Below are 27,696 nucleotides of genomic sequence, written 5' to 3'. Positions count from 1 at the left end.
TGTCAGCTGTCTGTGATACCTGAATTCAAGGTCCACCTTACACTCCACCTGATTTGTATGTACATATTTTGCTTTGTGTGTGAGTAGAGAGGTTATCACACAGGTGTTTTAGAGTGTGGTGGTATATATTTGTTGTCACATACTGAGACTCTGTATTCTGTGCATTTTGTGTAATGTGAACACTGCCTTTTCTCTGAAAAAAACAGTGTTTACTGCAAAAGGCCTGAAGGAACTAATTATACTCACTAGAACAAATACAATAAGCTGTAGTTTTTCTGGTGACTATAGTGTCCCTTTAAGTATGAAGAAGTGTTTTTTTTTTTCCTCCTATGGTAGGTTTCCATGTCTCCTTCTCCTCTGTCATTCTGAAATCATCCTATTGGAAGTTTAAAGAAAAGGAACATTTTGCTTAGCGGAACTGTAAACAATGGTTGACCTTTATTTCAAACATCTGTCAGATAATAACAAACCCTTGCATAGTTGTAGAATTGTTTTAATTGACCAAGAAAGTCAAAATTTTAGGCAAACAATAACCAAACTGAAAAAAATCTTACAAATCTTCCTTGTCAGTTATAGACATGTCACTGTCCATTGACTAACCCTGACAGTGGTTAATGGTGAAGGGATTTTCAATAGTGAATTGATAATTATCATATTCCATCAAGTCTATATGTAAAACAAATCAATATTAAATTTAAGTCATTGTGACAACTTTGGTAGGCAATCATGGAAACTCACCCAGTGATCTTCAACTCACTCTAGGTGATTTTCACAGTATATTGAGTTTTATTATCTCATTTCATGTGTGTGTTTTCATGTTTGCTAATATCTATACTATGCTCATAATATTTTTTTTTTTTTGTTCCTTAGACTACAGAACCGGACCTTGTTTTACTCAAGTCACCAATCAAATGTGTCAAGGTCAAGTGACTGGCATTGTTTGCACAAAAACTCTCTGCTGTGCTACTATTGGACGTGCTTGGGGACACCCATGTGAGATGTGCCCTGCTCAACCCCAACCCTGTCGACGTGGTTTTATTCCCAACATACGCAGTGGAGCATGTCAAGGTATGAATGTTCATACTAATAAAATTAAATTAAAGAAAAAAATAAACATTTTGCAACATGCATTGGTACAAGAATCAAAGCTAGTCAAATCTCACCAATGTTTTTCTTAACATCTCAGACCCCTAAAGCACTTCTGCTTGCTTAAGTGCTTTATGTGTGTAGTGTGTGTCATCTTTTTTTAATTTTACAAAAACAAATTGGAACTTTTATAAATTAGCCTTGTTACATTTCCCTGGCTGTCAAGTAGACAACCTGTCTTGATACTTTATGTTTGTTTTGCTCAGTGAGGCTAAACCCATGACCGACAATTGCTCAGGGCAAACGCAAGAAATCTGCTACTTTTAAATATACTACCAATGAAAAATGTGTAATTGAATGCATGCTTTCACTGGGACTGTAACTAAAAGCAGTGAACTTCTTGCAGTGGCTCTTTAATTGTAATGCTAGTACCATTTTTGAGCCCTTTTGGCTGATTGTGGATATGTTAAGGGTATCATTACAAATGTCCCATACATTAAACAGAAGTTTGGAGAAATGTCAAAAGAATTGCACACTTTAAAGGAAAATAGCTGAATTGGAAAATTATCTAATAGAAATGCTTTTTTTGTGCAGTGAAGATATAGGAGGTAATGTGCATACATTTTGTGAGCTATCTTAAATAGTTGCGTGTGATATGACAGATACTGAGAGCATCAATGTTTTTGCAAGTGAATGTATGTATATACTTAGACCTCTTAGTTAAACAAAAATACATAAATGAGGTTAGATAATCTTTTCAGACATAAACATAAACACAGAGAATTATTTTTTTCCAGATCTGATCTGTTTTACTGGGGAGAAATTACTCAAACATCTGTTTAACATAAATTTACCCCCTTAGAGTACAAATGGTCTACAAAATGAGGCCACTTTGACAATCAAAGTGGTTAGATCTGCTTTGGAGTGTTATGCTAGAAAATCCTTTGGCCAGTACCCCAAATAATTCAAGTGCATTTTTGCAGGTGTGAAATTACTACCAGTCCTTACGGGAAAACCAACAACAATAGTAGGTTACTTGGTCAGTTTGAGGTTAACTTTTTCCATAGTTTTTCTTAAATTTTACTTACTGCTGCTATCTGAGCAGATAATGACTTTGTCTGTTTATCCACATGTAGCCTTAACCTTTTTGTTCCATATATATGACTATAATAATGAAGTACATCTCAGTAAAGTATAACCCAATCCAGTTGTCCAAATGCACACCAATAGTCGATTTTTTTGTAAATATCGACAATTGACTAAGAATATTCACCCTTTGAATTATGCGATGCCTGCATTGTTGGTATGCCTTGAGGAAGGGGTTCAAACTTATTTTAGCATAGTTTTAGAATAGTCTGAAAACATAGGATGTACTGTTAAAGTCAGTCTGCAGAGCAATAAACATACAGTATTACCTGCACAGAATTATTAACTCCAAATTGACCTATGTTGCCTTGTTAATGGCATTATCCATTATGAAACATGTTTGTCTGTACATGTAGTACATTACACATCAACCATCTGCAATCTACAGCCTCTTCCATGGACATTGACTAATGCTCAATAGATTTTGAAAACTCTCTTTTGTATTATCAATGACCTAAATCACTAACGTTCAAATAAATAAATGGATTGATGGAACTATTGAATATGCGAAGGTGGACAGACTTTGAAACACCAGTGTCAAACTGCTTTTGATATATTTACCCTAATGTGGAAAATATTATTAGGAGTAGAAAACTAGACGATTAATAATTTGCTGACAAATAAATGGAAGTCATTCGTGAAAATTATATATATCCTGATGTAAAAACCTAGACATAAGACAGTAATCTGAAATAAAATGGACTATTTTATGCGTTTAGAAAGTGCTACACAAATTTGGTTGCGTAATCTTACGAAACATATTTTTATTTCTTGATGAGCCCGGGTCTGCTGAGATTTCTTTTTTTCACTTGTTTATTTTGAAAATGGACTGGATATTTCAACAGAGATCAAAGAAATAAATGAGAGATAAAGTAATGAGCAGAGGATGGATTTGTCAAAGGTTTCCATGGACATAAATACCCAAGGTCAATGACATTGTGCTTTTAAATTGAATGCAACTTATGTCAAAATTCTAAACTTTTATTATTTTAGTGACACACTCTACTTAATAGAGAGCTGTTATTGGATCTCAAATGTATGAGGTGTTTGCTTTGGGGGTCTTTAACTCCTTTGTTTTAAGGAACAACCTAAGCACTATAATCACTAAATTTCACTGTTTTAGTTATGAGGTCAGGAGTGCCCTGGTGACGTCCCACGTAAAATACTAAAACTATTTTAGTATACATTGACTTACCAGTTGCCTGCACTGTATCTAGTCTTGCAGAAAAAAACTGATTTCTCTGCAGAATAAACTATAGTTGCATGGCCGTGTTCATTGGTTGTCGGGGCTAAGACATCCCGCATGCTCCATACTTTGCTCTATAGAGCAGTGGGGATTCTCTGAACATTTTCATTCTGTTTATATGTTCTGTAATTGTCCTGAACTAAAAAAAATGTGGATACGTACCTTGCCACATATATTATTAAATTTAGCTTCACCACTAACAAATATGCAAACAGAATTGTGTTCTATTCACCGCAAACAAATTGCCAACTTTATGACATGAATTCAGGAAGATGAATGCATACCTCCAGCTCCGTCATTGTCCATTCTGCAACAACTTTATCTGCCAACAGAGTGGGACTCTCACAACTGGAACTGGATGGAAAACCATCGAAAAATGGTTCTGGTTTGGACACATAATTTACAAGCTAGAAAAATAATGAGATAAAAACCAGGAAAGACTAGTGATATACTGAGAGATGTACCTTCCATAATGGGAGAGAGTAAAGTAATAGGTCTCAATGCACATATTATATGTTGAGTACGCACTGTGTAACACCCATTTTCTCTCTTCCATGTCCTGCTGCTCTATTACATTGTCTGTCTACCTTTAAGTCATCAGAAATAATCACCCCTAAATCCCTTTCCTCAGATGTTGAGGTTAGGACTCTGTCAAATATTCTGTACTCTGCCCTTGGGTTTTTATGTCCAAGATGCATTATCTTGCTCTTATCCACATCCAATGTCAACTGCCACAACTCTGACCAATTTTATAAGTTACCTAAATCATTTGCCATTTGGCTTATCCCTCCTGGAACATCAACCCTGTTACATATCTTAGTATCATCAGCAAAAATACATACCTTACCATCAAGACCTTCTGCAATATCACTAATAAAAACCTTAAAGAGAATGGGTCCAAGATCCCTGAGGTTCTACCATACAGGTAACTAGACCTTGCTTCGAATATACTCCATTGACTACAACCCTCTGTTGCCTGTCACGCAGCCACTGTCTTACCCATTCAACAATATTGGAATCCATACTTAAATATTGCAGTTTATTGATTAACCTTTTAATCAGCAAAAGTGTCAAAAGCCTTACTGAAATCTAGGTAAATCAAAACATGTCCCTATGATCTTTCTTATGGTTATCAAGGCAAACATCCTTAGAAATATTTTCTTTAAGGCTGAAGTTATCACAGTAAATTATAAATTATTTCCTGGGTATTTGTCTAATGTTTCTGAATGTTTTCTACTTGCATATTGTTATGCAGGCTGTGGGGCAAGTCATCATTGCACATTTTTCTGTGCATATATGTCTTTGATTTGTGTTTGTGTTTCTAATGCTTTGGCAATCTACAATGTGGTACTTCACATATCACTGAAGTATTAAGAGCCAAGGTGTTTCTAATTTGAGATATCATCAAAATTATTCTTGTTCTTTTTCTTCTTCATCATCTTCTTGATCTAGGTTCTCATTCCCCTTATCTTCTTCATCTCTAACGTTACTCTACAAGAGCAGCTTAAATAATATCCCTAGATTTATGAAATAAAATGTTTAAAATATATTTGATATAAATGTCTAAGGAAGGGAATGACATAATAATCTGGAGATACTAGTCACCCTTTCCTTCCAGTCATGTAGTTCCCCTACACCTTAAAAGTAATTGAGTCCAGAGCCAGACCAGATTAACTATCAGGGAACCTAAACGATTTCCTAATGCCAGTACAGCAAGTCCACACTAGTTTGAATTTGCAAGCATACTTCTGTTTATTAGCCTATAGGACTTTATTTTCACATTTCAAAGACTATACTCTTTGTTGTTATATATATATATATATATGTATGAAAATATACTGTGCTTGCCTACAATAGTAACTAATCAATTGCTTATTTTAATTCATCAAAAATCGAGGTCTCTTTTTTTAATACTTTTTTTCTAATAGGTGAGATTAAAAGAAAAATCATACTGAATTAAATATACATTAAATAATATGTGAGTACAATTTAATCGTCAAGTTAGTTATGTCGCACTCAGAATACAAGGACTAATGTATATTAAGTTAAATTCGCTCTTCATTGGACCAACAATATGGTTAGCTAGTTACGCTTTTCACTATTCAGAAACTGATGGAGGTGTTCATTTGCTCGAGTATATGTCCCAAATGTATGCTCACTAATATTTTACAATAAGCCAAATTAATTTTATGTTACCAAATTCATTGATAAGAAAAATAATTATATGACATGAACTGAATAACTCACACATATAAAGTGATCAAACAATATGATGGCATTATATAGCATTTATGTGCATAGATCCATGAATCAAAGGTGCTTAATTATTTGGGACACATATAGGTTTACTTTCTACTAACCATATTTTTGAGGGATCATCCTAATTGGATACATATTTTACATATTTTCATATTGTAATTAAGGTTTCCAATTTCTTTTTGATTTAACAGTGGGTTTCTCTATGATCCTTTTATTTTACAGATGTTGATGAATGTCAGGCAATTCCTGGTCTGTGCCAAGGAGGAACATGCATTAACACCGATGGATCTTATGAGTGTAGGTGTCCTGCCGGCCACAAGCAAAGTGAAACATCTCAGAAATGTGAAGGTAAGGATAGTAACAGCCTACATTGAACCTCCCATATGTAATTTGGCCCATCTAGTGTGCCCAATTTTCTAAATACGTTCATCAGTTCCTGGCCTTATCTTATATCTAGAATAGCCTTATGTCTATCCCATGCATGCTTAAACTACATCTGCTATTCCATGCATCCACTACCCTCTCACTAAAGTAAAACGTCCTGATATTATTTTTAACCCTTTGCCCCTCTAATTTAATACAATGTCCTCTTGTTGTGGAAGTTTTTCTTCTTTTAAGTATACTATCCTCCTTTACTGTGTTGATTCCCTTTATGTATTTAAATGTTTCTTTCATATCCCCCCTGTCTCGTCTTTCCTCCAAGCTATTCATTTTAAGATTCTTTAACCTTTTCAGGTAAGTTTTATCCTGCAATCCATGAACCAGTTTAGTAGCCCTTCTCTGAACTCTTTCCAAAGTATCAATATCCTTCTGGAGATACGGCCTCCAGTACTGCGTACAATACTTCAAGCGAGGTATCACCAGTGTTCTGTACAAAGGCATGAGCACTTATCTCTTTCTACTGCTAATACCTCTCCCCATAGAACCAAGCATTCTACTAGCATTTCCTGCTGCTCTATTACATTGCCTCCCTACCTTTAAATCATCTACAATAATTACCCATAAATAGCTTTCCTCTGATGTTGTGGATAGGACTGTCTGAAATATTCAATATGTTGAACTCAATATGTTAAACTCCACAGTGCTGTTCAATGGTTGAATGAGATATCCATATAATTGCAATAGGACAGGTTTGTCATGTAGGATGTGGTGAAGCTTACCGTCTAAATGGCTATTGTTTTGGTTGAAAATGTAGCTGTCTTGGATATTTTTTCCAATTTGGCATCTATGGCTCACAATTTAGTGAAAAGCTTTGTTTCTGTATTCCCTCGTACCCTTATTCCCTTTGACCATAGGACAAAGCAGGTTCTTTTGTTTTCCTTGTGATATAGTTTGGTTGTGTTGGAAGTTAATTAGGGATTATTCTAGTGTCAATGACCAAATAATCTAAATTTGATTACATTTAGTAAAATTGGTGATACAACAGGGGGTCACCCTGTGAAAATAAGTGGGGGTCACCCAGATGTAAGAGGGGGTCACCATTTGAAGTCAAGCTTTGGTTCACCTGGGTGGGCAAATGGGGGTTACCCGAAATGCAGTAATAAGTGGGGGTCACCCAAAGTTTATCTAAAAATAATACCAATAATAGTAATTATAAGCAAACAAGCAGACACCATTGTACCGCTGTAGCAAAAAACAGGAGTCTTCTGTTATAAACAAGGGGGTCACCCTTGTGGCAGATTTATTGTTTGTTTGGATATAATAATGAAGGTAACGGATATTGCAGGAGAAAACACTCTTATCAAGCAAGTTGTCTGAACCTGTCAGTGGGGAAAACAGAGATAGAGGTACTCAGAATAAATGCATACATTAAAATAAGGTATAAACAAAAGATAATAATAAAATTATGGAACCTACTTTGGAACCAGTAGGAATAGGGAAATAACCGCCAAAAACGCAAGACAGGCAGAATAAGCTCCATCGGCGAGATAAACTGGCGCACACCAAGATGGCAGAGCCGCACGCATAACAGAAAAGCGCGGGAAAGGAAAAAAATGAAGCCGCTAACAGATCGCGGCAGTATTCATGTGAGCTGAATATCAACTAAAAAACAAACCGTAGCCAGATCGCGGTCGGCAAAAGACCGTGGGCGGCAATAGTGGAGTAGGAAAAAACACAGTGGACAACACAGTGGAATACTGTGGGGAGCCCAAAGTGAGGACCAAGGCCCTGTGGGCTGACAAAGCTCGGCCCCAAGGGTAGAGACCCAGGAAACAAACGGGATAAAGAAAAATAAGCCAAAATATAGAGAAAATTTAATTAAAGAGACATTTAAAGTGTAAAGTGTATTAGAAAAACGTATAATTATACATAAACCTATTGGCAAAGGCCTGTATAATTAGAATTGACTCACCTGGGAGGCAAGCAGCAAAGAAACAGGAGTTGGGAGGAGTCTCACAGCCATATATTACTGACTAGATGTATTCTGATTGGTTGTTTTTTGTTCAAACTGTTTAACTATTTCTTTACTTCAGTAAAGGAAGTAAAGCAAATATGAAGCCTCCAGTCTTGCCATAAAATTTTAATTTAGCTTCATGAAATATTGAAAGCTCACTGAGGGTGGTGACAGAGACACTTTAATTTTGTCTTCCACCACAGCTTGAGTACTTTCCCTTAATTTCTTGATTGAGTAGTCAGAAGGAGAGAATTGCAACATCATCTCCCATAGCTCTTATTCTCCCCACAGCCATCACTCAAAAGGCTAAATGTCTTTGGACAATTTTTCTTCCTCACTGTAACCTCCTTTAACTTTTACCTAGTCCTGTATCTTGGGTGGTATACTGTCATCCATTTTTAGTTGCTCTGGCTACACTGTCCACTGTTAAAGACAACACAAATTTGCCTAAACATGTTTTTTAATAAAATTATTAGTACATCTTTATGTTCAAACATCTGTATTAAAGCATCTGTATTAAAACGTGTATTTTTTAAAAAAATTCCTAAGAAATTTGGACCCACAAGATTAAGTGAAAAGGCATCTCCTTCAACACTTTATGTTCTGACCTTAATGTGTTCTTTTCATATAAAGATTTCAGAATTCTTGGACTTTGGTAAGTCTTGGAATTTTCAACTATTAGCTTTATTTCAAGTGTTTGGCTTTCGATACCACAATGCAGATTCTATTTCAAAGAATGTTTTTATTTGGAAGATGGAACAGCCCTTTCCAAAAACATACATATCCTGTAACTTCCCAAAATTGTACATTTTATATCCATGATATCTTTAAACCATCCAACAAAATAAGAAACAATAATGTATTTCAATTTAAAGGAATCTACTTAACCCCTTAAGGACACATGACATGTGTGACATGTCATGATTCCCTTTTATTCCAGAAGTTTGGTCCTTAAGGGGTTAAATCTGTAAAAGTGATTCTTAGGATCAAATCAAAGTTTGTTTTTATGAGTTAAAGCAGTCGGTTTTTATTTTCCTTTTTGTAGATATCTACATTACAAAATAGCTCCAATTATTTAGTTATATCCTATTATTAATCTCATTGTGTATAGTGTTAAATATAGGTATATGTAATAACAGTCTAGTAGAACCATGCATATAATCAGTTCCGGATCCAAAATATGCTTCAATTAAAAATTTGCAGAGCACAACATGGGCATCCAAATTTGGATGAATTTATGAACTAATCTTTGGTTGATAGGAGAGCGCAGTTTTTTGTCAAACCCTTTGAATATCAGAGACTACCTCCAAAGACATTGCATTAGAAATCCAAAAATAAACTGTATTGTCAATGGTGTTTAAAGTGCCTCTTTTAATGTCAATTTGAACTACCGATTTATTATCTGTATGGATGGTATGCTGTACATGTTAAATATAGTTCTGTTAAATATATATATATATATATATTTTTTTTTATTTCCACAATATAAATATTGTCATAATGGAATGTATGTGTTTTTGTTTAAAGGAACAGTATAGTCACCCAGACCACTTAATCTCAGTTAAGTGATATGGGCCACGGTTCCTTTCTTCTGAACCCTGCAATCTAAAATATTGTAGTTTTTGAGAAACTACAGGGTTAATCCTCCTCCAGTGACTGTCAGTATGACAGCATCTATACGTGCTTCCGCTTTACTGACCTTGTAAAATTTGGTCACGTGACATGAAAGCCCGTAGAAAAACATTGATTCAGTGCTTTCCTATAGGAAAGTTTAATGTTAATGTTAGGTGCATGCATTGAGGAACATTGGATTGGACCATTGTAAAGGAGACCATGCCTCTTCTGTGATGCCGCTGGGGGAGGAGAGTTGAGTAGCACATTGATGGAACAAGGTAAGTAAAGAAGGATTTTTAACCCTTTCCTTGCCTTACATGGAGACGTGGGACGGGCACATCTAATACTAGTAGAGACAGGAACGCTATAATATTAGTTGATGTTATAGTGTTCCTTTAACAGTGTTTCCTATTACGTTTAATAATCAAGTTGTGACTCTTTGCATGTGCTTTGCTTTACAAATCCGTTATTTTGTCCATAAAAATGAAATCTATTTTGAATTCACCTTAATTCTCACTTTAGTACATAATGTTGTTCGTGTGTAAGGTATTCTATCATGGTATAACATTTTGGAAAGCGTAGCTTAACTCTACCTTGACAGATGATTACATTTTCTTTATTTTGGATTTTTGCTTTTCTTTGATTTCTGTCGGTTAATTTAACTGTTTATTTTTCCATATATTCCATTTTATATTGCAGACATCGATGAGTGCACCACTATTTCTGGTGTCTGCAATGGAGGAGAATGCTCGAACACAATTGGCAGCTACTACTGCCTCTGCCCGCGTGGGTTTGTTACCTCTCTGGATGGCTCACGATGCATCGGTAAGAACATAGTTTTACATTTATTTTACATAAATAATAAGCATATCACAATGCATATTAAGCACATATAACATGACAAAATGTACCACGACAAACTCAGACCGGAATTAAAGGGTGTTGTCACTTCTTTGGAATGTACACTATTGAAATAAAGCATTGAACATTTCCTATAACGTTTTATACTGTTAAACCTTTTTCATGAATTTGTTTTCTTTTATTTTTTTTATTAGAGATTAAGCCAATTATATCATAATCCACACCAAACAAGGCAAAGTCAGGGCAAATTCTGCAAATGAAGAAGAGAAATAGGAACAATATTTAATTTCTCCTCTTCTCTCAATTTTTTTTTCTTATGAGATGCCATTTTTTAAAAATTTTATATTAAAGATTTAGCGAATTACATGACTTTGATACATATTCCCCAATGAGTTACATGGAAAATCTGCTTAATGGCTCCACTCAAAAAGGAGAGAATTGTACACACTGCCAGAGATGGGAACTCAGGCAGAACAGGTAGAATGTGACATTTAAAAGAGAGGGAACCTAGCAAACTTACATTGTGTATTTCAAATGTTAAACCCCTACCCACTTAATGGGTGAGATGCATAGAGAGACCATGCATTGTGCCCCTTTTAAGTTTTGCAACAGTTAGTGTAATAATCAAATAACCACCAGGCTCAGCAAAGAGGCACTTCCTCTCTCTGGTGAGCCCTGCGATGAGGAAAAATCATTGTTACAAAATTGTCAATAGTTCAGAATATTTCAGAAAAATTTTTTTTTAAAGTAATTTAAAACATAGAAAACAAAATAAAACTGTATTTTGTTTTCTATCTTTTAAAATGCTTTTTTTTCCTTAATTTTTTTTTTAATATTCTGAACTATTGAACAATTTTGTAACAATGCTCGGTTATAGTCCATTATATGGCTGATAGTAGCAAGATGGCTGACATCAAAGCAATAGCAGGTTCTGCTACATATAGGAAATACGATTCCAACTCGGAGAAAGTGGAGAACCAGACAGCTCTGAAATCATCAAAACCTATTTAGGAAACAAAGCCTATTGTATCATATATGTTTTCAAGAATGAGAGACTGTATTTTTCCTGATAAATGTCTTTAGAAATAAATAGAATACATCTCTAACACTCCAGAAATAAAGCACTTAAATGTTATCAGGGATCCATCAAAACAATAGCACAAAGCTTTTTGGAGACTTCTGTGTCCAAAAAGAACAGTAAATACTTCATACACATAGCACGTTTCTGACTTTGATTCAGTGTCCTCAGGTAACCTTTTAATAATCGCATTGTGTAGACACTTCTTGGATCACTTGAGGTTAAAACTGATTTGTACTTGCAAAACTTTACTCAATGTATCCAAATAGGTTCCAAGTATAAACAAAATATCCAGCTTGCAGACACATTTTGAAACAGCTAGGTTTCACTTTTGTTTTGTTTTGCTATCAGTTACGCAGTAATTCAAAGGTTGAACGAGTGGACCAGCAAGTCATTGGGTTTTCGGCTGAGGTTGAATTTGTTTGGCTGGTTTAATAGGCTGCTGTGTAGTTGTATTTCACAGCAAATTGATGAAAGCTGTGTACTCTAATGGGGTTTGGTTTGGAAGACAACCAGAAGAATTTTGGACAGTGCCATGATTCAAAAGCAGAAGATTAACATCATCTAATGTTGCAAGTGTTCCTATGATGACAGATAGGGTCACTGAAGCCAAGTTATGATAGTGTGTGCTGACAACTATATATCAAATGCATTCCAGGAGTGCAACTTAAAATATGTTAGAGTATACACTATATATCACTATGTATGACTTTACCAGAATAACTATAAGATCATATTAGAGGAGCTAAATCTTCTTTTCAATTTATGTTTTATCAGTTGAAATTAAATATGTCTCACGACATTAGACTTTTTTATAGTTGCATTTTGTAACCATTATAAATATTGGTATATATAAAAAAGATGAAAAAACTGAATAAAAAAAATAAATTAAAAATCCACCAATTGTTTGCTCTAAATGTGAGTGTGTACGATAAAACTTTTAATCAATATCTTGAATATCATAAAAATATGAGAGAGTAACAAAAATGAATAAAAACAGCCAAATGGAAAGTACAGTCCTCTATAAAAGGGAAAAAACTTGGTTTAACAACAGGTATATCTCACTAGGATCCTGGAAGTAAACTAGGTATGCAAATGTACATGAATGTAATACTGTCGTCTTTGTTAAATTACACGGCTTTAAAGGTATAGAGGAAAAGGGGAAAATTCCACAAACGTATATCTCCTAATATTGAATCGAATGTGCTTTCAAAGGTACCCCTTAAGAAAATCCTACTCTATTGTACCACCACCCGCTGTAGCCCCTGAGATACATCTGAGATACAAGTGGAAACCAAATTGATACACAGTAGCAGGAGGACTGCACTACCATGTGAAACAAGGAAACTGCTGCTTGCAGTGTTGGCTGTCTTTTATAAGATCAGTAGTAAATGCTAACACCAAAAATATAACGAGTGAGAGTCCTGAGCACATGACGCGCATGTTTCGCTAGAGTGGCTCATCAGAGGGCTGTACTTTCCATTTGGCTGTTTTTATTCATTTTTGTTACTCTCATATTTTTATGATATTCAGGATATTGATTTAAAGTTAAGTTTTATTGTATACACTCACATTTAGAGCACACACTTTCTGATAGATTTTATCTTTTTTTTTTACTTTGATTATTTTTTAAGTATTGCAAATTGATAATGTTTTATTTTATTGCAGTTCCCATCCATGTGCAAACATAGGTACAGTAAGAATTAGGGGGAGAAATAGGCAGGGAGGGAAGGAAGGAAGAGGGAAAGGGCAGTGTAAATGAGGGGATGGAAAAGATGTAGGAAGATAAGATAGAGCCAAAGGCGAAAACATGAAATATGATAGCCAGGCCAACAAAATTCCACCTGAACTGCATAAGAAAGGGAGGATGATTTGGAGATGGTGTTGCAGGGGGAAGAAAACAACGAGGGTGAGAGAGGGGTCAATGAGAGAGAGAGCGAGAGAGAGAGAGAGAGAGAGACATAATGTGAAATATAAAGTGATGTACAAAAAAAACTCTTATAAAGAACTTGCAGTATATGATAGCCAGATCAACAGAAATCCATTAGCACCTCTTTTGGAGATGAGGACATCTAGATGAATTGGGAAAGACTATTATTTTCTTGTTAGTACCATGGACAATTAAGTTTGTTCTCAGAGATCGGAAAAGTAATTCTATCTATTAATTTTATAGACAAGAGAGAAATTCCTTTGTCACTGAAATAAGTAGAAATAAAAACCCCTAATAATTTCCATATGGCAAAGTAATGCATTCTTTACACATAAAACATATCATTTTCATGGGGAATTAGAAAAGTGTTTGACAAAAATGATGTTGAATTTGTTAAATGAAACATATAACTCAAATTAGACAAAAATGATGTTGAATATGTTACATGAAACATATAACTCAAATTTACTTTAGCTTCTTTTACCATAAAAATATGATTGCTCGAGCAATTTGTGGCTAGTGTATATTTTAAATTAAGACAAACCTTACTGATTAAACAATTTACACTATCTGTAGTCATCCATGATATGATTAACTTCCAGTCATATATTTTCATGGTTTCAGGATGTGACATTCTTGTTAGAATTGTATTTGATTTTTTTTCCCCATGATATCAATGTGAAGCTGATTATATATACTCTATTATTTTATTTTTTAAACAGATCAAAGGTCAGGCGTATGTTTTTCTAGTCTGATAAATGGTCATTGTGCACAAGAGTTGACGGGAAGGTATACCAGAATGCAATGTTGCTGTGAATCTGGCCGTTGTTGGACCCTGGCTTCTATACCTGAAATGTGTCCAATCAGGGGTTCTGGTGAGTAGAACCAAACTCTGTTTTAGCAAAATAAATGGAAAAACTGAGGCAAAGATAGATGATCTGGAAAATGTATCCATTTCAGACATAGTAAAAACATGGGTATTTTTTGACTCCGTTTTGCTATTCTGTTATAATTAGCAAAAAGTCAGACTTTAGTGAATAATGCTATTAGTATTTACAATGATGGATGTTTCTAAATTAGAACAGGTTGTAAATTATAACATCCATTCTGCACTTAGTTCAAATGTATCTTTATTAAAGCTTCTGCAGTGGTTAAATACACAGTCCAAGTATCGTAGCCTAGAAAGCCTGCTGTAGTTGTTATAGTGTCAGGCGTGTCTTGAAGCGCTACCAGAGTAATAAGTCAAACCATTTAATAACTGTTTGACAACTTGTCTGCTTCCTGAAGCTCTACCATTGAGTTAAGCCTGACCATGCAATGCCGATCTCATTGGCTGAGAGTGGTTAGCTGATGCCCTCGGCAAATGAGCCAGCCCTGAACTGCAGAGCTTAACTCATTGGAGCTAATGGAGCCAAGGGATTGACCAAAGGATTAAGTCTATTTTTGATACTGAAATCCTTTACACAACAATGGTTTTGAGAAGCTTTTTGCAAACTTAACTTGAGAAGTTGCTAAAAAAGTCAGAGTAAGAAAATACTTACGTACAGTATGTACCAATATTAAAAAAGATGTCTGCAAACTGACATATAGAAGATATAAAATAACAGCTAAAGCTGAACTACACTAAAAAGATATTAGATTTATTTATTGAAAGGAAAATAAGTGACAAATAGTGCTCCATTGTTAAAAGCTGCTGAAGTGTTAATTAAAATGTAACCTTTTCTAAAATAGATGAATATCGGAGGCTTTGCATTGATGGTGTTCCATTTGGAGGCCCAAGACCAGATGGTACAGGAGGGTTTGGCCCTGGATATATCCCAATACCTGGCCCTGGGGGGAATGGATTTCACCCTGGCATAGCTGGAACAGGAATAGATGGACAACACCCTGTTATAAATGGAGGAGTTGGTAAGTGAGAATCAATTATCAATCTTCTTCCATAGACATTCAATGCTCTCTTAAAAAATGTATGTTTTATTCTGACTGCTGAAAGTATTTCACTTATGACTAGGCTTATTAGTGCATTTTAAATACTTTGTGAAACTGCATTTCATATGTTGCAACATTTCTCCTACAATGTTTACCCTTGTGATCAATGCATATTAAGATTAATAATGATGACTATTTTTGATTTGTACATATCAGACTATATGCACAATTTTATTCAATTTAAAGTGGAACTCCATGCATATAGATATAAGCTCCTTACATTTGATATTTTGCAAGGCAATACCCTGTTTTACCAATGGCATTTTAGTTGCAGTAGTATTGCTAAAATTGCCTCCCCTCCCCACTCATAGACTTCTGTGGGGAACTTATATGTTATAATTTGTGAACTGAATGCAGCTTTTCAGAAAGTTAACCTAAGCAGTAATTAATTGTTTCTTTAGCTTTCTAATTAAAGAAACTGTGCTGAGTGCTTAGCAACATATACCACAAACCCCAGCAATCATCTACAAACACATTTACTGGCTATTAAACAAATGTCTAAAGTCACATCAGATAACCTTTTTTATATCTAATACTAAAAATAAATACTACACGTAGAAGTTTTTTTATGTTTATATAAAAGCTAAGGGCTTTTATGTTATTAAAGTATATATGACGTTGTCGTCATGTAATTGTGTATTTATTTGTGTACTGCATTATGTTTGTGTTATTCCAGTATGTAATAAAATGGCATTATACATTTTGGGATTTTTTGCAGCAACATTAAATCAGACTGTAGATATTTGCAAACAGTACCCTAATCTTTGCCTGAATGGACGTTGCATTCCTAATCTGAGCAGTTATCGATGCGAGTGCAATATGGGATTTAAACATGATACACAAACTGAATGCATTGGTATGTATCATCAGTATAGTATATAATGTCTACATATCAAAATGTTATTTATGTTATTATTATTATTATTATTATTATTCATAGTACATAGTAAATACATAGTAGGCAAAATTACGGTTATAAATGATCTTTTATAAGGTTAAACATATATTTAAAGGTGGTTGGAGTCAAAATAATTCTTATCAATAAAAATTGGAAGGGACATGTCAGGTAGATAGATCTTATAAATGGAGGATTACGGTGGGTACTAGAGTAATGAGTTATAGACATCTTCAAAGAATTGTATTTTAATTAACTTCCTTAAAGTAGAAAAGTATTATGTCCTCACATCATGTAAAATGTAAGTAGTGTTCCAAAGTGTTTCCAGAAGAACAACCCTTATTTAAGCACAAATCCTTTTATCTTAATCTCCCTCTTTTCTAGATTCAAAATTTCTAGTGTTTATGCATGTATAACTGCAATTAAAATTGCAGTGAGGTTCAAGAGATGTGATAAAAAAGTGATTACACTCTATAGAGTGATCAATAAAAATATAGGAGTTTTTTTGCCACACATAAGTGTATCAGAATACCTATTTTAATAACACCAACAACGATCAGTTCAATGACACACTCTAAAAAGACCAAAGACGTGTTATTTGATCAGTCCAACACATCCATTTCAATGACCAAGCAATACATTTTTGGAAATATGCTTCTATTGAGTGAGGTATTAGACACATTGTTGTTTTTCTCAATTCATAGAGGTAGAAATGATGTAGAGGCAATCTTAAGGCATTATGGATAGAGTGCTAATGTGCTATATTACATTAATATTGTGGCAGGGGGAATACGTTTTGAATATTGGAGTTAAAATATTTGGAAAATACAGAGTAAAATTAAAAAAAATGCTATATTACCCTACATTTATATGTATGTCTCTTGAGTCAAAAGTAGTGTATTTTCTATGTCATTTTCTATATTTACACAGTTAGTTAATTTTATGTTCATATATATCATTTACAGTAGATTAATTTAGTCTATTCAATTAAAACAGATGTCGATGAGTGTATATCAAACCCTTGCACTAATGGAGATTGTGTTAACACACCTGGATCGTATTATTGTAAATGCCATTTAGGGTTCCAACGGACCCCCACAAAACAAACTTGTATGGGTAAGTAATGTTGATACACTGGGTCGATGACAAGTTTTGCTTTTCTTTGATTGAAGTAGCAGAGAAGCTCTGAAAGTGAAGTCAAGTAAGTAGTTGATAGAAACAGGCAATATTCCAGTGGACACGACTCTTATTAATAGTTTTCCTTGAAACAACTAAAACACAAGCATTACATAGAATGCTTTGCAGTATAATAAAACAAACATAGACCAAAACCATTGAATGATGAATAAACTATCATACAACATGAAACTGCAAACTTATATAATACACTGTTGTGCCTGGTGCTGAAATTACAAACTGTGTACCCAAGATGTTGGTTTAGTAACTGTAAGAGAGCTTAGAACTTGGGGTACCTGACTTGAGGCTTCACTGCCTGAGAATTATGGGAATTACAGTCTACAGGATCCTTAAGGTTCTCCCTTACCACTCTAAGTCCCTTTAAGTCAACCTCACTAAAATGTAACCTTTAAAAATAGAGGTCCCCAGGCGTCACAACGTAAGATGAAGTAAAAAAAAATATATTGATTGGAGATCAAAAAGGACAAGAAAATATACAATCTACGAGGTCTTAGTCATGTATCACCACATGACTAAAGCCTCTAGGCAGAAACATTGTATCTTTTTTGTCCTTTTTGATCTACAATAAATATATATTTTTTTACTTCACCCTACGCTGTGACGCCTGGGGACCTCTATTTTTTGTTGTTCCTGGTGGGCTGTGAACCCCCTTGCACAGAGCTCCCACGTAAACGTACTTGTTTGTAGCACTCCATTGACTTTATGCATAAAATGTGACCCTAATATAACCTTTCCCTTAACCATAACCTTTCCCTAACTCCTTAATGGAATTCTTCTGAATGTTGACTTTGATAATGGTGTTTCTTATGAATGTAGAGACAGTACTTCATCGCAAAGTGACACTGACATATAAAATGTATTTTTTTCTTTGTTTTAAATGCATATTAACAGTATGTGAGTGTGTTAGATAAGTTTTTAAAAGAAAACAAGCTACTCAATAAATACATTGTGTTTCTGACCATACAGATATTGATGAGTGCATTCAGAATGGTATACTTTGCAAACATGGCCGCTGTGTGAATACCGAAGGAAGCTTTCAGTGTATATGTAATGCTGGCTTTGAGTTAACGGCTGATGGTAAAAGCTGTACAGGTAAATATTTCTCATATTCACTGTTCTAAATATTGTATCATTTGGCAGTTTGTTTTAATTACAAAGTAATGAAAATCAGTTGTATCAAGGAGGTTTAATAATAACAGCTTAATTATGAAAAGAACAAATTTATAACAGACGTATTTTCATAATTTGTTTATATTAATTTATATGATAATATCTGCAGACATCATGGCGTGTTATAAGGCGGTTTATATTATTTATTAAATTTCGGTTGTTACCAGATAGTATCATAAGGAACAGAGGAAACAATAAGATTATTTGTAATATTTATGTGAGTCACTTAGATTATTTATTGTACAAGCAAGAGATTATCATCAGCAATATTACTCATTATTTATCTTTAATCTTAAATGTTTTTGCAAGTAGGGTAACCATCTTTTTGTGCACTCTACTCTGATATAGCAGTATTGGATAGAACGACAAAGCTCCTCTAAACCACAAGACCTTAGCATAGATAATGATTTTAAATAAAAAAATTGCATTCATCCTAACTTGTGCGGAATATGTCTACCTTTTAAGTATTCACACTTTTAATTCGCCTGGCAAATTTACACCAGATCCCCTTCACTTCTCTATCAGTCCCCCATTTTAAATCTAAAACTAAGTATTTTGTGTTCATGTAGTTCATGCATTTGGTTATAAAAGGACATTCATTCTCCCATTGATTGGGACTTCATCACATACGTGGTCGGTGTGCATCTTATAAATTGGCGTGTGCATCAAAATAAAAATCTTCAGTCGCTCACTCAAAAAAAGTTAAATGTTGACATAATAATTTATTATAAATGCAGGTGTATATGTAGTTATTATAATCTGTAAAAATATGGTTCTTGAACGGAAATTAATACTGATCATTTACAGATCCGAGTAAAAACAAACAAAAGAACGTGGAATTTCCGATATGTTAAGATCATTAACTGGAAACATGCAAAATCTGCTTTATTTCTTTACATTTTAAATGATTTCAAATTTTTGGATAAACTTTTTCTTCTTCAAAATGTTAAAATATCTAAAATGTATAAATTATAAAAAAAATCTTAATTTTAAATTAAGTTTCAAAATATTAAATAATCATTTGAAAAGGTTATCCAAATTGCACCGTTCCTAAAACCATTTTTCAGCAGTTTGACAATAAATAAGGGTCATTGCCACCCACAGCCAGGCCTCGAGTGTGGGTATGACTAAGGGAGAGATTACACACTTCCTTCTAGTCATACCAAATCAAATCAGCATTGGGCACTGTGATAGGCTGAATATGATCAGCTGACTCTCTTAGCCAATTACTGCTCATGCTAATGATTCATCATTAGTCCAAGTAGCAAAGTAGGGATAAAGAAGAAGATGAGGGTCCTATTCCTGTGGGAACTTACAATTTAGATAGATTGGGAGGTGAGAAAAAGGAGGTGGGGAGAATTATGTTAATACAAAGTGAGATGATTTAATTTATTGGGTAAGTGGAATGCATTTATTATGGAGTTTAGTGGTAGGCGTCCCTGAACAATAATGTCTTTAGGGAGTGTTTAACCCCTTAAGGACACATGACATGTGTGGCATGTCATGATTCCCTTTTATTCCAGAAGTTTTGTCCTTAAGGGGTTAAAGGAAGAGATACGAGAGGAAAGTCTGGGAGCATGAGGAAGTGTCTTCCAGAGGGTTGGTGCCACATGAGAGAAATCCTGCAGTGTAGCATGGGAAGAGGTGATAATAGAAGATGCAAGGAGCATTGTTGGGCCCCTTTAATCTGTAAATACATAGAAAGAACAACAGTCCAACAAAATATATCCAAGGAGGATAGCTTGAAGTGTCGACTTTACTTTTTAGAAATTGCCCTTTTGTCTGTCCAGAGCCCTCCCTCTCCAGTTTGCATGGCAGGGCACTGTCCAGATATATGATACCCATCAATCCAAAACCAGAAGGTGTCTGTAAACAAACTATAAATCTACTCCTGAGTCTCCAACTTGCATGCTGGATACATAATTGTGTGTTGTGTGATATCATTATTCAGTAGTGGCTCACTATTCTGTCGAATACAGATGCTATATACGAAATGTTTTATTTATGTCCACTATATGTTAGATGATTTCCACCTCTGATTTAATTCCATCCTGGAATATACAGAAATATCAAATAGGAGCCATTGTCAATTATATATAGTTAAGCCAGGAAAACTTACATGGTAAATGATTTCTCCACATTTTAAATAATGGATCTTAGTGACCACCCCCTTTGACCTAGATTCGGAATTTAGCTCATATCTGCTTCTCGCAAAAACTAAGACTTTTGAAATGTCAGAACATTCTTACCTTATTGCCCTACAACCCTGAAGTGTGCAGTTAAAGTCAGAACTCCGCACGGATAGTTTTATGGCACTCATTTCCAATTTTGTTCTTACTCTTTACCATCCAGCTGCTACTCACTAGAGTTCCTGTCACTACTATTAGCAAGGAGTGACTGTTAACCAACTGCAAAGTAGTGACAGAAAGTTATTGGCTGCCGCTAAGTAGCAGCCAACTGCTTTCATTATTCTCTAACGGAGATGCTAGTTGCTATGTACCAACTGATTTACAACTGGTTTCTAACCCTGTTGCTATTGTTTAATCATCGCAGCTACCTTCAAAACACTTGCCTCTTGTCTGGAGCAAAGCACTTAACAGCTTTATATGTCTTATACATCCTCCATAAAAAATACATGTTAGTTAGCTTACATTACACATTATAATACTAAAGTACATATCAAAACCATATGAAACACCAATGTAATAAACATCTTAGCCCGAAGTAGCATGCTTGGGTTGAGTCTTTTTCACCAGGAAGCTGTGGTTGCTATGGTATCAACTTACATAGTGTGGGTTCCTGTGTTTTATCAATGAGTGTCTACTCATGGCTGGGAGCAGGTGTTACTGGTGGCCAACTGGTAAAAATTAGGAACTGCTACAAGCTACCAGCTGCTGTTAATAGCAACAATTTACTGCAGTTCTTTACCGACAAGATTAGACATGAGCTCTCAGAGTCTCGAAGGACTCTTCCAATTGAACAAAATGAACTTTGGAGTTCTTTATAAAGAACTCACCAAACCACATACAGTATGTGACAAGGGATATATGTATGTTTATTGTTCTCCCTTGCCATAGTTGTTGACTTTGTGACATCATGACTCTATTCCTCACTTTCTCTACATTAGTAAGCTTCACTCTCATTCCATTATTCAATATCATTATTATAGTACTCCCTTTCCTAATAAACGTCCATTTTCCAAGAGAGGTTTTTTTGTGTCTGCTAAAGTAATCAAAGTGTGCTGACATAAGCACTAGCTACCACAAGTAAACTGATGACTGTATACATTCAAATTCTTTAGCATACAAGTAATTGGGCATCTTGTATTTATGGCTACTTTGTGGGCAGATACTGGGTGTCATTTCAAAGGTCTCTAAGTACCTCTTGTAGTACCTATCCCATAGATCCACAACAATATATATTACATGTGAAATGCAGTACATCTGTTTAAAAAAAAACAAAAAAAAAAACACAGCTGAAATTCACTGGCTACAAATAATAAATAGAATTTGCTACATCCACACATTACTATACTTAGGGAACATCCACAATGCATTCTTCTCAATATGGCAGTCAGTGGAAAAATAGCATTATGTATCTACCTCAAAATCTAACTTCCTAGTCTTTCAACAATCCACATCAAAGACTTCCCACGCCGGTTTGCTGCTTACAAATTGCTTTCTTGTGGAAAAGCCTGAGGTGCTTTGCTTTGTATTACATTCTCTGCCAGACCTGGACAGCATTTAAAAATCTTATTTTCATTTTATTTGTGTTCAGCATTGTAGATTTTATTTTGTTTATCAAATTATACATGTAGTAAACATGTCAATATTTAATGTAAGTAGCTTGCTCAATAATTTGAGTAATGGATTGTACCTTTGATTGTTGTAGATTGTTGTTAGCACAACCAGCCAAGATGACTGAGCACTATGTAAAAATTAACTCATAGAAGCTGTAGACAACAGAAATCAAGTGGTGCCATTTCCATTGTTTCCAGAAATTGTGTAGCAGTGCAACCTTCAATTAATGTGTCTTCCAGCAGATGTCCTCATTAAAAATAGCTACTTACTGACTGCCTTGGACTGATAGCATTGTAGGGAGTGGAGGCTGGTGTATAGGGGCAAGTGGGGCTCCCCCCCACAGTCGGTGTGGCACATAAATATTCAAATATGCTGGCTTGTAATGACGTATGATATGTGTGTGTTAGAAAAAACATGTGTCATGATTATATTTGCAGTTTCCATTCTCTTCTCTGTTGACGACGTGAGATGCAGTTGGCATCTCTTGGGGTTAAGTGGGTCCCACAAACCTGGGTGGGCAGCACCCCACCATCTTTTAACTGGATCAGCTACCACTCTTTGCAGCCCACTAAAACCACAGCCAGCTGCATTTCCCTTGTAATAACAAGGGCATTTACATGAATTAATCAGCTATCTCAAGGTGGAATAACATATAATGTTGGGCAATGTCGTTTTTCCAGATCATGATGAATGTGCCACAACAAACATGTGTCTAAATGGAATGTGCATAAATGAGGACGGCAGCTTCAAATGTATTTGTAAGCCTGGCTTCGTCCTTGCTTCGAATGGCCGCTATTGTACTGGTATGTACACTAATGATTGTGATTCAGAAGAATTATGCTGTACTCTTAAGCTAACAAAGTAAATTGTTTAAATTAATACATTAGATGTGGAAACAGTCATTATTGTGTCAATTATCTACATATAATTTTTTTTAAATAACATTAGTACTTAAAATGGGCCTAAATGATCAACTTTTAATGATATATAGATTGCACAATTGCATCTAACCAAGAGTAAAGAAATATCCTCTTTTTGGGATTCCAATCTGTTGCACATATTTGTACGTTGGAACAATGCTATGCAGATATAGACTCTTTTTTCCATTTGCTTTATTCCTCTAGATGTAGACGAGTGCCAGACTTTGGGCATCTGCATGAATGGTCATTGTGTCAACACTGAAGGCTCCTTTCGATGCGACTGTCCACCAGGATTGGTTGTTGGAGTAGATGGCCGTGTCTGTGTGGGTGAGTCGCTTTCTATAACAAACATTTGCAGAAACTCAAAAGGAGATGGTAGTTGAATTGCATGCTTCTTTTATGGGGATTATGTGAAAATATTTGTAAACTTTTCTAAAGCTAGATGGGTGTTGAAACATAGGTGTTTCATGTACTACATTTTAACAAACTGAGATTATAATGGTAATTTTATTTTAAGGTTTAGAAATAGTATAAATCAAATCTGACGTGATTAGTTGCAAAAACAGTAATATGTTAATTATATTTAATTTGTTTGGCCGTTTAGAAAGAGTAAGCAAGTTTATTATTTGAATTGTCTATAGTGTCTATAGGCTTTTTTTCTCTTTGATCAACAAAGGAAGTTAGCTTTTTATACATTAATATTACTCTATATTTTAAAGGTTTTAAAAAATTATAATTTGCTCCCCATCTTTTAGACACACATATGCGCAGTACTTGCTATGGATCAATCAAAAAAGGAGCCTGTGTTCGTCCTTTTCCTGGAGCTGTAACTAAATCAGAGTGCTGCTGTGCTAATCCCGACTATGGGTTTGGAGAACCATGCCATCCATGCCCTCCAAGAAATTCTGGTTAGTTCCAAAAATCTGTTTTGGAGGCTCATCATCATTGATATGTAACTCTGGGGAATGCAGAATCAAAAGTATAAGAAATTAGCCTGTAAAAATCACAGCATTTTACAGAAAAATAGATTAAATGTAGTTAAAACCATAAGGTTTAATTCCTAAGTTGTATTGAAGACTGCCCAATAAGCTACTAATTGTTAAAAATGGCGTCACTAACGAGTAGTAAATGTTTCCATAGTAGAAATTCTTACCAATTGTGATTTATAATTCCAGCTGACAAGAGTTTAACTTCTCCTATACAAATAATAGGAGATGATAAGCACTATTTAACAGCTTATTTTGACTCTAGACTCTATATGTGTAATGAGAAAATATAAAGTTAACAGTTGTAAATGCTCAATATACAATATACAATCCAGGAGGCTGTCCAGAAATATCTACCAGCTATAAGACTGATGCTTGGCAAACTCATTGGAAACAAGCCCTCAATGTGAGATCCTGTAATGTCAGTGATTGGCTTTGTGATTTGATTATAGATAAATGCTCAACGTATATAGTCTTGATAGTCATTATTAAACTAACCAGTGTTTTTGTTTTCAAAACAGCTGAATTCCAAGGGCTATGCAGCGGAGGCATAGGTATAACTGTTGATGGACGAGGTAAGAAAATATTTTTTATTCAAATGCGAACTTTTCAAATTATTTATCACGATGTAATGGCACTAAAGAGCCAAATGCAGGCACATATTTATTGCAGTTATTTCTTGATGCTTATTGATCTAATGAGTTGAATTACTATTTGATTTCTAATGGGGTATTTTTTCAATTGTTTTGCATTAATTAAAAAAATGTATGTGTAAGATTCTGCCTTTGTCAGCAATCAAATAAGGTGGGAGTGAAGTAGAGCTGGAGGAGAGAGTAAAGTGCTGCCCTTTAAGAGAGAGCAAGAGTCAGGTATGTAAGGTAGAGGTTACTCTCGGAGGCCATAAGCTTTACTAAAGGCACTTCTTAAATGATTGAAGACTAGGGGAGAGTCTGATGGCCTTAGGCAGGCTATTCCAAAGGAAGGGAGCTGCCCGCGAGAAGTCCTGCAAGCGTGAGTTGACCATACGGGTGCGAGCTGCGGACAGGAGAAGGTTACGGATAGAGCGGAGAGACCAAGAAGGGGCATACCTATGGATCTGTGAAGAGATATAAGAATCTAGCTAGAATTGTTCAGTGCTTTATAGGTATGGGTTAGTACTTTGAATTGACTCTTATAGGATACAGGAAGCCAATGTAAGAACTGACAGAGGGGTGAGGTTTTGCTAAAATGTGCACCCCTTCATTTAGGTTTGGCTTAATCCCACAAGTGTTTTAGAGTTCCATGTTTTCTCTCTTACCCTAGATGTACTTATGTAGGCAAATTGAGTTGTATGTAGGTTTATGAGGAACTCCAACCATCATGATCTGTGTGATTTAGGTTTATCTTCCTTTTCTTTTTGGAATTTTGTTGCACATAGCAGAAAAAGTAAATAAATACAAAGTCTATGTCCTCCAATAGTGGACATGCTTTGAAGTGTTTTCTGCATTCTCCGCACTATTCCACTATTCCAAAATGCATTCTTGGGCCTGAATGTTCCATCAGCTTAGTAGTGTCAATTTCATGTGACATAACTCAGAAAACCCACTGTCAAACATGGGGATTACTTTCCATGTGCCAGCATAACTTTCTTTATAGTATTTTGTGTTTGTGTTTTTTGTTTTTTTACAGTTGATGCACTACTTTACATGCATATTGCATGAAGAATTTAAAGTGAATTCAAAGAGAATTTCAAATTTGAGGCCAGGACTGAACTGAAAGCAAAGCTGGCTTAGATAATTTTTCATTTCTGCTATCTTGCTATTTTTGTTGTTGTTGCTGTTTTATAACTTTTGGCTTGATTTTATACCAGTAATAACATACATAAATAACATACCCAAAACATACATAAATATGTAATTTCAAAATACATAACAATCGTATATGGATGTAGCATTTCTTTAAAAAAACAAAACAAAATAAAAATGCTTTTATAAGAGTTGGTCAGTTAAAACATGTATTGAACAAACTGGTAAACAACGTAGTCCTATTAAAGACTCTGGCAATGATCATCTCTGACATGGTGGCAACTGGCTGCTTGTCACACAGCTTCCCCCTTCACAGGGACCACGACATCCTCTTCAGATAGCACAATGTTCATCCTTCTGGTAATTATTTGGAGGATCATGCAGAATGTATCTAGCGGACCTTGTACAAGCACCATAATAAGACCCCACCAGTCTTCTAGATGCACTTTAGAACTCCAAAGGCAATTTAAATCATGTCCCTTGCCAGTATATGGGTCTCATTGGACTTTTACTGAGTGAGACTAGATTCCAGCAGAGTGTTAGTAACCAGGGCCTGAGAGGGACACAGACACAGAGAGATAAAAATTAGGATAAATCTATGAGAAAAAGACAATGTTCTGAATGACTTCATAATACTTTGTAAACATAATGGTGGGCATCCTGCTATGAAGCCTAGAATGCAACCACATCCTGGTGTTAGAAGAGCTCATTATGTAGACAAAGGAATATAGACAGTAATAAGAAGAATATAGGATGTTTATAAATATCTCAAATAGTAGAAAGAAATTGATACAAAAAATAAATCTAAGAAGAGTATATAGCTTCAAGAATACATTTAAAGTGGAAGAGGGAGACACTGTCTTACCAAGAAGCCATGGTGGACAATTGTTAGGGAGTGATTCCGTGACCTGTGGCTAGCTGCTATTCTGCAGAATCATGGAAAAGTGACAGAATCCAGGGAAGCTTACACAGTTGTGGGTGAAGTTGATGTTACTGTCACACACTGCATTGGCACTGATACTATGTTCCCTTGCAATTATTATATATCTGCCTTTTGGCTATTGATGAGACCATCTGTAAAATGTTACACAATGGATCTTCACAAGGAATGTTTTTCACAGCACTAATGTCATGATCAAGGTACCTGATAGCCTTTCTGTCCAGCTTGTAAAGTAGAATGGGACATGGGGGATGGGGGATGGGGGAGGGATCAGAAAATATACCTTTATGTGGTAGATGAAAGCTCTCCTCATCCTCCTGAGGCATCTGTTAAGCATAATCAGAGTCAAGGATCTGACTTGATGGTGTGCCGAAGTTGTCAGTATGATGGTCTGATCCTG

At 35.1% G+C, this 27,696-nt stretch overlaps 1 protein-coding gene across 1 annotated transcript in view; it reads left to right on the top strand.

The window, feature by feature from the left end:
• FBN2 (fibrillin 2) overlaps positions 1-27,696 on the top strand; it is a 234,011-nt gene that overhangs the window by 82,132 nt on the left and 124,183 nt on the right. Inside the window, exons 6-17 of the mRNA XM_063454155.1 lie at positions 871-1,068; positions 5,960-6,085; positions 10,446-10,571; positions 14,338-14,490; positions 15,347-15,523; positions 16,323-16,460; positions 17,496-17,615; positions 18,663-18,788; positions 23,347-23,469; positions 23,791-23,913; positions 24,342-24,494; positions 25,094-25,147. Coding sequence (XP_063310225.1) covers positions 871-1,068; positions 5,960-6,085; positions 10,446-10,571; positions 14,338-14,490; positions 15,347-15,523; positions 16,323-16,460; positions 17,496-17,615; positions 18,663-18,788; positions 23,347-23,469; positions 23,791-23,913; positions 24,342-24,494; positions 25,094-25,147 — 1,617 coding nt within the window. The remainder of the gene's footprint in view (positions 1-870; positions 1,069-5,959; positions 6,086-10,445; positions 10,572-14,337; positions 14,491-15,346; positions 15,524-16,322; positions 16,461-17,495; positions 17,616-18,662; positions 18,789-23,346; positions 23,470-23,790; positions 23,914-24,341; positions 24,495-25,093; positions 25,148-27,696) is intronic.

This window comes from Pelobates fuscus, chromosome 5 (genome assembly GCF_036172605.1).
Source record: "Pelobates fuscus isolate aPelFus1 chromosome 5, aPelFus1.pri, whole genome shotgun sequence".
Taxonomy (NCBI): domain Eukaryota; kingdom Metazoa; phylum Chordata; class Amphibia; order Anura; family Pelobatidae; genus Pelobates; species Pelobates fuscus.
This window is presented reverse-complemented; position numbering and strand designations above follow the sequence as displayed.